Source organism: Sinocyclocheilus anshuiensis, unplaced genomic scaffold (assembly GCF_001515605.1).
Source record: "Sinocyclocheilus anshuiensis isolate Anshui unplaced genomic scaffold, SAMN03320099.WGS_v1.1 scaffold283, whole genome shotgun sequence".
In the NCBI taxonomy this organism is placed as follows: domain Eukaryota; kingdom Metazoa; phylum Chordata; class Actinopteri; order Cypriniformes; family Cyprinidae; genus Sinocyclocheilus; species Sinocyclocheilus anshuiensis.
Genome location: NW_015549605.1, coordinates 7,085,651 through 7,097,708, shown reverse-complemented (window position 1 = coordinate 7,097,708; position 12,058 = coordinate 7,085,651). Strand labels below are relative to the sequence as shown.

The window sequence follows — 12,058 nt, the reverse complement described above, 5'->3', positions numbered from 1 at the left end:
ACACACAGAGAAAATAAAACACACACACACACACACACACACACACACACACACAGCAAATAAAACACACACACATACACACACACTCAGCAAATAAAACACACACAAGCATTTACTAGTCATTCCATAGACATCTATTGTTTTATTTACAGCTAGTTATAAATACTAACTAACTAACACAATAACCCTAACAGAAAACACACTGCATTTTTACGATTTGTGAAAAACTGTTATTTTTATAACATTTTTTACAAATGAGGATGTCTCTAAAAGGAGGTTTTGGGAGGTTTAACTCAAATCTGTGTACAAATTTGTACCCAAAATATGATTGAGGCACACACAACACACACACACACACACACACACACACACACACACACAGGGAGATAAACTGAACTAATGAAAGAAATCAAAACAAACTGAACACAAACACTCCAGTTTACCTTAAACAACTCAAATTCCTTTTTTGGCATCATTAGCTTTAAGATGAACAGATGAACACAAACAATTATTCTATGACGTGGCAAAACAAGGAGATGAAATGAAAGTGAAGAAGCCGAGTTAGCGTCTCGCGCGCGCGCGTGTGTGTGTGTGTGTTTGTGTGTGTGTCACCTGTATGGTGTGGCTATAGATGGGCTCCCCGCGACCTGTCATGTCCACTGCCCTGCTGATCTCCAAGATGTTGTTTGGCACATATCCTATAGCCCCCGACCCGTTTCGCACCTTCCACCACTGCTTCCTGTCATCCAGCACCTGACGACCAATCAGATCGACACGTCACATGACACATCATCAGTCATATCATCATCATCATCATGTGACGTACCTCCACCACCTCGTCTTTCATCACAGACAGTTCAGTGTTGTTTCTGGCCACAAAGTCGTATCTGGATTTGGCAAAGTTCCTCTGCGTCCGGCTGTGAGCCTCAAGGTTCCTGAAGAGAAAGAGTCAATGAATCTCCACAAATGAGGCATGCTGCAAAAAAAAATCACGTCTTGTTTTTCACTACAAAAAGATATGTTTAACTGAGAAGCAAAATGACTTAAGATATTGTTTTCTTGCCTTGTTTTCTGAAATAATAATCAAAATTAAGTGAGTTTGAGCTTAAAACAAGAATATCTGCTAATGGGGTGACAAAAATAAAAACAAGATTAATTGTTTTGACTAAACTGGCAGATATTTGGTCTTGTTTTAACCCTTGTGTGTGTGTGTGTGTGTGTTTTTGATCAAACTAGTTGTTAATGCAAACAGCATAAATTTGGTCAAAAGTGTGTATTAGACTTTTATTAGACTTAGACTTTTATTAGATTTATTAGACTTTTATTAATAAATATACTAAAAATAAATAAATAAAATTTCACACTCATTTCCTTTAATAAGTCTATTTTACACAAGGTGCAAAAATATGTCAACACTGAAACATTCGCATTAAAACTGCAATATTTCATCTTTAATTTAAACCATTTAAGCATAAAATCATGCAGGCTTTCATTCTGCTGGCAAGTACTTTTTCAGCTTCTTACTATTTTCCACATTATAGCACCATTTTTTAAATCCGAAACTGCACAAAAAACAAATAATGCATCAAAATGAATGTTGTTGCTAATCATTGACATATCCAAGACTATAATAAAAAAAAAAAATCTGCTTAGCATCTAGTATATGGAAAATAATTTTTTTTTTTTTGTGTGTGTGATTTTTCCCCCACTATATTTCTGAAGTAATTTTGCTTCTCAAGTAAATGTATCTTGGTTTAAAAATGTTGATATATTTGTACTGCAAGACAAGACAAAAACACTGAGGAACAACATGATTTTTTTGCAGCAAAATCTCTTAAACACAAGCTCGCTCTCTTTAAATGCTGAATCTACTGATGAGTGTAGTTATTGACCGACCGCTGCCGCCATGGAGGAGCGTCTCAGAGCTCAAGAACAAGACGGGAAGAGTCTTTACTCCATCAGAAGACAGAAACCTGGACGTTTTAACAGACTGAGAGTTCAGGTCAGAGTTGAGTGTTTAGAGAAGCAGAATGAACCCAGAACAGACCCAGAAGCGTAGCGCGCGCTGAGCCGGTTCTCCAGGGCGCGTGGTGCGGTCGCTCGTACCCTGGTGGGTTTTACCTATCTACATGACGGCTGACCGCGTGTTTAAAAGCAGCCACGGCCATGTCTGGCTTCAGCAGGTGCAAACGCTTGTGAGAAGTGTGACTGTAGCCGTACCCGTCTGCGCCGGGGAAGTCCTGGACCACCGGCTGCTGTCGGGAGAGAAAACACTTTCACTTCAACAAGTACTTCACAGCGTCACACTGTAAGTGCTAAAGGTGAAAGAGCGTCTCACGTCCACAGGTCTCTGAACCGCGCCGAGCCTCTCCGCCAGCTGAGCCACGTCCTGCTCACGAGACACCAGCACCGGCGGCTCCCAGCCGTCCCGGAAACACAGCGTGTGCGGAGGAAACGGGTGATCCTTCGGCCACTCCACCCTCCACACAAGACACATCACAATACACATTAGTGATGTGCGGATGGCGGTTATATCCACAGGTCGGGTAATAATAAAAATGCATTCTGATTATTCGCGTGTGGATCAGATAAATCATTAATGATACAAATATTAACTACATTTTCTAAAATATGAATGTGTTTTAAATAGGCTACAGAAATTGAATAAAATGTAAATTAGCATATTAAAGGGGTCCTATTATGCTCTTTTACAAAGTTTTGATTTTGTTTTGAGGGTGTACTAGAACAGGCTCTCATACTAGGTTGTTCGAAAAAAACATAATTTTTCACATATTTTATACGAAATGTGCTGTGATTGGTTAGCTGGGCCAGTGTGTGCTGTGATTGGTTAGCTGGGCCAGTGTGTGTTGTGATTGGTTAGCTGGGCCACAGAAGCGAACAGAAAAGCGCCTCTGGAGAGCGCGAGTACCGAATGGCTTAAGAAGACGTGAAAGTAATAAATTTTTTGTGACGATCCAACAATGACCGATTAGGCAATTGACAATTCTGTCAACTATACCAAAACGCGAGCTAAAGTCTTGTATCGCAGCGTGCAGCAGCTCTAGATGCGTCGATGTGAAGAGAAGGTCAAAGAGAGAGGACGCAGTACAGCTGAATAACTCGCGCTGTTTTCATCTGATGGTTTGTGTGGATTTATTTACTCATCATGCAATATTGAATAAATGTTTTGCAGGAATTTCCATTATTTTAAAGTCGAAAGCTGCTGGAATGAGTAATGCGATATGTGACCCTGGAGCACAAAAGCAGTCTTAAGTCGCTGGGGTATATTTGTAGCAATAGCCAACAATACATTATATGGGTCAAAATTATTGATTTTTCTTTTATGCCAAAAATCATTAGGATATTAAGTAAAGATCATGTTCCTTGAAGATATTTTGTAAATTTCTTACCGTAAATATATCAAAACTTAATTTTTGATTAGTAATATGCATTGCTAAGAATTTAATTTGAACAACTTTAAAGATGATTTTCTCAATATTTTGATTTTTTTGCACCCTCAGATTCCAGATTTTCAAATAGTTGTATCTCAGCCAAATATTGTCCTATCCTAACAAACCATACATCAATGGAAAGCATTTATTCAGGTTTCAGATGATGTATACATCTCGATTTTGAAAAATTGACCCTTATGACTGGTTTTGTGGTCCAGGGTCACATATATACGCAATCAAATGCACACCAAAATTCAGGACCTGATTAAACATAATTCTAATATACAGAGAATTGTGAAATAGATTTCCATGACTTTTACAAAACTTTATGGGTTTATTTATTTTTCCAAAACTTTCCAGGCAAATTGGAAATTGCTGTTTTAAAATTCCATGACTTTCCCAGGTTTTTCGTGACCGTACAAACCCTGAATGTGATAATTTATTTGAAGCTGTGGATTCGGGTGACGTTTTAGCTCATCCGTGCATCAGTAATACACATGCTTTCAGAGCAGGATTACATTCCTACTGTTATCTCTATAATGTGTCTTAGAGTTTTAGAGCGGGTTATAGTGCTGGATGAGATGATGATGAGATGAGTGATCCTCCAGATTTAGATCTAGCTATATTGTATTTATAGTGTTGTCTAGCACTTATATCGGTTCAGCAGTGACTCAAACACATGTCTGTGCTTTCAAAGACAATTAAGAGATTTAAATGTTGGTCAGATTAAAATATCTGTTGTTTTTGTTTTATTAAGACATTTAAATATCGGTCGATTCTGTGCTGTTAAGAGATTTAAATAGAAGTTGGTTTTGTTTGGTTAAAATATTTAAATATCAGTTAGTTTTGTTCTATTAAAATGTTTAAATATCGGTTAAGAAACAAATATTGGTCGGTTCTGTTAAAATATTTAAATGTTGGTTGGCTTTGTTCTATCATGAGACTGAATTATCAGTCAGTTTTGTTCTAATAAGACGTTTTGGTTGGTTTTGTTCTGTTAAGAGATTAAAATATTGGTCATATTTGTTTTGCTAAAATATTTAAATATGAGCTGTTTTTGTTCATTTAAGAGATTTAAATATCAGTCGGTTTTGTTCTGGTAATAGATTTAAATATCTGTTGTTTTTGTTCGGTTAGGAGAATTAAATATCGGCTGTGTTGGTTCTGTAAAAAATTTTAAAATGTTTTGGTTAGGAGATTTAAATATCGGCTGTGTTGGTTCTGTAAAAAATGTAAAAAATTTTTGGTTAGGAGATTTAAATATCGGCTGTGTTGGTTCTGTAAAAAATGTAAAAAAATTTTGGTTAGGAGATTTAAATATCGTCTGTGTTTGTTCTGTAAAAATTTAAACATCAGTCGGTTTAATTTTTTAGGTTTTGAGATTTAGGTATCGGTTGCTTTTGTTTCTGTTAAGAGATTTATATCTTGTTTGATTTTGTTCTATGAAAAGTTTTAAATATCGGTCAGTTTTGTTATTAAGAGAGACGCTCCAGTACCTGCATTTGGTCCATCCGTCTCCCAGCGTGACCCACAGGTGTCTCTCCTCCGCCGAACCCGCCGCGTGCAGGAAGTCAGTGGCTTCTCTGGTGAGGAGAGGAACGATCACGCTTTTAGCCAGATCCACTCCTCCAGACGTCTGGATCACCTCGGCCCGCACACACACACACACACACACACACACACACGCACACACACACACACACACACACACAGACATGTGCAACACCAACGTGACTCTCACACAACCATCAAACTGACTGAAAGTCTTCAGGATGTGTTTTATCCACTGCGAAATATTATCATATTATAAAATTGCACTATAAATTGCAATCACAATTTTTGCCAAAAAAAAAAAAAAATCACTATTTGGTTTGTTTGCCCAATTTGTTCAGCCTGTATTTAATGCATTTCCACACATACAGTTTCAATGGCCGGTAAAAAATATTTATAGATGTTAAATATTTTATTGCAATTGGCAGGTGTGTCAAAAAGTTAGTTTCAGACCCAGTTTATCTGCAGTGACGGACTCGACTCATTGACCTGGACAGTCTAATTTTAAGGCTTTTTAAGACCTGGATAAATAAAAATGATAAGGGATGTGCAGTTCACAGCAGTGACAGAATTTTTTTTTATTAAGGGGTAATATTTCTCAAATTAAAATGATTTCCAGGGACATTTTCTTTTACCGATATAAGGGGATTTTTTTCTATACTTATGCATATAAATCACCTTTTATGTCACACTCTAGCATTCAAATTAAATTCAATTAGAATAAAAACTGTTACCAATCAAATGAAATCATTATCATTTGTGTGTGTTGCTCAGACTCGGTTCTGCTGTGGTTTTATTTTGAAATTGTTGTTGGCAAAATAAAGACAAAACAAACAATACTGACAGTGTTGTGTCTAAAATGTAAATGATCGTTTATGTAACTGTTGTAGAAAATAAATATCACAGTTGCATTTGTGCTGATATTTGGGAAAACGACACTCTTGCTCATGTGATATTTTGATATAACTACATCATATATGACAAAAACTCATTGGGGCAAAAATGCCTGTGTATATTGAATTTTGGGGGCATATAACTGCATACATGCATACACAGACTTTTTAAGACTTAATAACCTTGAATTTTAAAAATCAAATGTATACTTCTTAAGACTTTTTAAGCATCCGCAGGAACAGGAACAGAATGTGGTGTATCAGTGTAAATACTCACCACTTCTCTGTCCACTTGCGCTGCGCTCATCTCAGGAGAGCCATCCAGCTCTGTGTAATCTCTCGGTGGATCATCTGAACACAAACACACACACACACACACACACACACACACACGCGCACAATGAGACTCTGGAACAGGAACTCGAGGGTTAATGACAGACACGCCTCCACTTACGCTCCTGCTGCTTATTGGTCCACGCAGTCCAACTGTCCACTCGGCTCTTGCCATCCGTTTGATTGACAGCTCCTGGAGGCTCGGGGGCGGGGCCTCCTGGGGGCGGAGGGACGGTCCCGTCACTCTTCAGAATCATTCTGACAGGCACAGAGAAGCGGATGCTGCGTTACCGTGGCAACAGGCATCTTCATAATTCACAAGCGCTGGACTTACTTCAGCACCTCCGGACGCTTCTTGACCTTCCCACCCTTGTGGTCGCTGACGGCGCTCTCGATGTCCATGTGGATCAAATTGGCCTGATTTAATTACAAAATAAATGTAACTGTAATCAGTAACAGTTACTGAGAAAAATGTGTAATTAAATGACGGTTACTTATGAAAATGTTAACTATTACAAAGGGGGATAACTGTTTTATTTCCTATTTGGGTTTGTGTATATGCTTTTTTTATTTATTTTTTATTAACTGTTTTATTTCAAGGCATTGTTAGTGTCAGTGTTTTCTGTCATAGCTATGCAAGGATTTGATAAAAAAAAAAACAGTATCATAGCTATTAAACTATTTCTTGTTATGATTTTAAATCTGTATTTAACCTCAGAACGATCTAAAAGTAAAAAGAGGTGCTAAAGTTTGATTTTGCAGTGACTAAATAATTATAATCAATTCAAGTGATAAAGGATTTTGAAAGTCTGACAGTAATCAGTATTGAGTCCTACTGTAAGGTTAACCCTGCCTGCTTTAAATGTTTGAAAATGATTAACAATTGAGAAAAATTGTGAAAAAATTGTAACACTTTATTTTAAGGTGTTCTTGTTACACGTTACATGTACTTACTATTATAATAACAATATATATTTATATACAGTATATATATATATATATATATAAAACTACATAATAAATTACATGCAAGTAACCCTAATCCTAACCCTAACCATATAGTAAGTACATGTAGTTAATTAATATTACTCAGTACTTAAATGTATAATTACACTGTAACAAGGACACCTTAAAATAAAGTGTAACCGAAAACCTTTCGAAATTTAAATTTAGAAAAGTAATCAAATATAATCAGTTACATTACTTTAATAAAGTAATTGAAATAGTTACACTACTTATTACATTTTAAATAGGGTAGCTGGTAATCTGTAACCTATTAGATTTCCAAAGTAACCTTCCCAGCACTGACGGTCAGCACTCAGCAAACACATGAAGGAGTGAAACCAGACCTTTATGTCGTCGCACTGGAACAGGTGCAGGTCCGGTTTGCTCTGGCCGGACTCCTTACACACCAGCGCCAGGATGGAGTCGTAGCTGCAGGCGTTCATCATGGCCTGACAGTGCTGGATCGAGGCCAGAGGAAAGTTCTCCAGCTCGTTCTGAAACAAGCACATGATCAGGCCATACACGTATCACTAGTGCTGGGTAAAAAATATTGATATCTCTGTTTTCAGTTAATAGACGGAATGTTGAAGGGCACTTCCCATCCAATATATCGCAATAAGCATTGTGTTTTGTTACTTTTGATATGAAACAAAAAGTCTCAGATTTCAAATTCTGTCCACTGTATTGCAGTATTCAAACAATAAATGCCGTTTTCAGATGCGGCAGCGCATAGCGCATGTGAACTGATCATCTCCTCCACTTTATTACTAGTTATAGCACAAAATAAACATGACTAAACATCCGAAGGCAAGTTAAAAGAAAGAGTATAACTTTACAATCCGTATCCTGTCTCGTGTAATCACTCAATCAGAGTTTCAGCCGTGCAAAGACGTCAATATAACGGCTTGTAAACAATGTCACGTCACATTTACCTCAGAAAAACATATTCTGTGACCATAAACTCGTTAGTCAGCTAGAAAAATAAACTGTAGAGAGGGGAATTTTGCTAAATATATGCACCAACAATATAATTTTTTACTGTTCTTCCATGTTTAATTTATGTTTAAATAAATCTGTCAAGTTTTTATGACAGCCACCATTTAAATGTTCATATTTGAAAAAAATGAAATGTAGTTGTAACTTTATTATTATAAAAACTTCATTAAGTGTGATTTTAGCAGTTGTATAGCCTACAAATATTAACCTTCAATGTTATTGTAATGTAGTACCAACTGACTCTCATGTAGGCTATATTTTACAGCACAAGTTAAGAGATTTTTTTTCCTTGAGAAAATTTGGCATGTACTGTACCTGATACATATCCAAAATAATCAATATTGAATCGAATCGAATCGCAAGTTTGTGAATGAGAATCGAATCGAATCGTGAAATTTGTGTCAAAACCCAGCCCTATGTATCACTGGAGTAGGGTTGGGAATCGAAAATCGATTCCAATTCCAGAATACTTAATTACTACCAATTATAATTAATACCAATTACAGGATACTTAAGGCCTGGCTGCCAACTCTCACGCATTCAGCAAGAGACTCACGCAATTGACACATCCATTTTTTTCAGTTAAAACTGTAATAATAGGATATTGGCAAAACAGATTTGGTCAAGGCTCCAGTGCGTATTTGTGTTTGCGCTCTGGAAAATCGCCAAAAGATTCTATTTACAACGTATTTTCGTAGCCAATCACAGACATATCTGTTGATTTCTTGAACACTTGTGATTGGCCATTGTGTTCACTCAAAGATTTTTTTCCTGCACGCTTGCGATTCCTCTCAATGTAACACGACGTTAATAAGAGGTTCACTGATTATAAAGGAACTTTGTGAGATCGTGAAGTAAGTGGCACCTTTTTAGTGATTGTAAAGTAAGGGCTATTTGCGCACTTTCTAGGCTAAACATAATCTGTTCAGAATTTGAATAAAAGTTTTGTTCTTCGGCCATATACCCTGTATAAGCAGCACAGTTTCAGGAGTGACATATAAATCCCTCATGAATGCGGGATTGATTTTCGAATGGGAGAAAAATATAATTTGTGACCCTGGAGCACAAAACCAGTCATAAGGGTCAATTTTTTGAAATTGAGATTTATACATCATCTGAAAGCTGAATAAATAAGCTTTCCATTGATGTATGGTTTGTTAGGATCGGACAATATTTGGCTGAGATGCAACTATTTGAAAATCTGGAATCTGAGGGTGCAAAAAAATCTAAATATTGAGAAAATCATCTTTAAAGTTGTCCAAATTAAGCTCTTAGCAATGCATATTACTAATCAAAAATTAAGTTTTGATATATTTACGGTAGGAAATTTACAAAATATCTTCATGGAACATGATCTTTACTTAATATCCTAATGATTTTTGGCATAAAAGAAAAATGTATAATTTTGACCCATACAATGTATTGTTGGCTATTGCTACAAATATACCCCAGCGACTTAAGACTGCTTTTGTGCTCCAGGGTCACAAATATGTTTAATATTATTTTTTTAATCACACTGGAATCGAATCAGAATCGATCAAATTGAAACGATACCCAACCCTACACTGGATCGCTGGGTTCGTACCTTGCTGTCGTTGTCGATGAGGCTGATGGCTTTCCAGTCCACCTGCAGGATCATGTCCTGCGTCCAAACCTTTCCTTTAGCATCCAGCAGACGCAGCTTTCTGACGCCGTCCTCGATGGTCAGCATGGCCTCCTTACGGTCCATCACAAACGTGGTCAGATGCTGCAGGAGACAAAAGTCAAGTCACCTTTATTGTTTCAAAGCAGGCAAAAAAACACACAGAGCTTCTCAAATAGCTTTGCTTTGCTTTTGGGGTTTAAAAGATGGTTAATATTCAGTAATATTATCAATTTAACTGCACTGACACTATCGGATGAGAACAAAACATGAACCGAATTGATCTGAATAATGAGCTGCTTTACAGGCAAAACGGAATTTGTTTAATGTTGCAACATTAACACTTATTTTCCAATCTGTATTGTATAAAGCACTACATAAATAATTTTACTTGATGTCATGACAGGGTTAACTCAAACTCAAACTAAAATTTTAATTCAAACCATTAAAAACATTTTTGTTACTTGAAATAAAATAAATGTCAGCTGAAATAAAATATATTTTATTTCAGCTGGATTAGAAGGCGACATTTCTCATTTTCATTTAGTTTAACTTCATGCACTAAAATAATTTACACTGATTAATAAAAACTATGCAGACATATATAATAATAACAGAAACTACTAAAAATGACAAAATGACTAATAGTTTAAATAAAATTAAAACGCATTCTAAATATTCATAAAAACTATAATAGTATCTCAATGATGCTAAAATAGCATGCTTGAATTAACAATAGATATCAAGTGGCAGCCAAACGTCCTTAAAGACATTTTCATTCATATTTATACATATTTAAAGTGACAGTGACAGACATTGTCATCATTTACTCTCCCTTATCCCACTCAAACCTGTAAACAAGATATTTTGAAGGACGTTAAGGTCTAAACAACACTGAACCCCATTGACTTCCATTGTACGAACAACACTTTCAAAGCATCTTCTTTTACAGAAGAAAGAAAGTCAGGTGTCATCGGTGTTGTATTTTCCTGGTTTTTGAGGATGAGTTCTTGTCACACAACCTGTCCGTGTTGATGTGTGTCCAATTGTTTGAGTCTGAAGTGATCAGATCTTGGCTCATCTCAGGAGTCTGTTGATTTCTCTGTCTAATCTCCTGAACGGATGCGTTTCTCACCTCCACATGGTACTGTGACGTGTCCGTCAGGCTGTTGATGCTGTTTTTGGTGTAGTTCTTCCTTTGCTCTGAGGAAAGAGCAGTTCTCGTTATATAATCAGATCCGTCAGAGACACACAAGCGCATCCAGAGTTATTCACATCTTCTGTTGTGATTCTGGAGCTCAACTGAACAATCAGCCTCAATCTAGAACAGATTCCGCGTGGACACACAAAACCGAACACATCAAATCACACGCATGTGAGGAGTTCATGACGCAGGACACACACACACACACACATCTGCTTCTACCTTTCTTTTTGTGTTTGGCAGAGGTGTGGAGGAAATACACTCCATCTGTTCCTGAGAGCGACGGTGCAGAGAAAACACACACACACATACACACAGTGACTGACATGTAGGTTTCTTCACTGTGACCTTTAACCTCTGCTGTGATGTGATACACACACAAACACCCCCCCACAGTGACTCTGAGAACATCTCACATCTTACATCTTCAGCATGACAGACAACGAACAAATGTCAAGAACACGTCAAAATCATACTTCACCTCAAAATCAAGAGAAATTATGCTCTTAATCAGTGTTGGGGATAACGCATTACAAGTAATGCGAGTTACGTAATCAGATTACTATTTTAAAGTGACTAGTAAAGTAACGCATTACTTTTAAATTTACAGTTACTTTTTTAAATAAGTTACGCCAGTTACTTTGTTTTCCCATTTATTGACTGACAGCTCTCCTGTCCCCGTGTTGAGAGAAATCAGGAGTAACTGCAGAAGATTATTACTTTCACTTCTGGTGTGAAAGAACCCTTACATTTGTCCAAAATATAACTTGGGTTTTTTGTTATTAAAAACAAATAAATCCCAGCACAGGTGACAAAAAGTAACGTAAAAGTAACAACGCATTACGTTCCATAAAAAGTAACGTCTCGGTTACGTATGGTAACCCTCGTTCCCTGAAGGAGGGAATGGAGATGTCACGTCGGATGACCGACGAATTGGGATCTCGCTTAGAGAGACCAATCTACTTCGAGTGTAAACTAAACG

At 36.9% G+C, this 12,058-nt stretch overlaps 1 protein-coding gene across 1 annotated transcript in view; it reads right to left on the bottom strand.

The window, feature by feature from the left end:
- The window catches only part of LOC107658762 (epidermal growth factor receptor kinase substrate 8-like), a 52,370-nt gene that overhangs the window by 8,606 nt on the left and 31,706 nt on the right, over positions 1–12,058 (bottom strand). Inside the window, 13 exon segments of the mRNA XM_016447409.1 lie at positions 444–479; positions 613–753; positions 827–935; positions 2,122–2,255; positions 2,339–2,480; positions 4,949–5,097; positions 5,194–5,238; positions 6,174–6,247; positions 6,351–6,487; positions 6,564–6,646; positions 7,579–7,728; positions 9,816–9,977; positions 11,008–11,075. Of these exon segments, the coding sequence (XP_016302895.1) occupies positions 444–479; positions 613–753; positions 827–935; positions 2,122–2,255; positions 2,339–2,480; positions 4,949–5,097; positions 5,194–5,238; positions 6,174–6,247; positions 6,351–6,487; positions 6,564–6,646; positions 7,579–7,728; positions 9,816–9,977; positions 11,008–11,075 (1,430 nt within the window).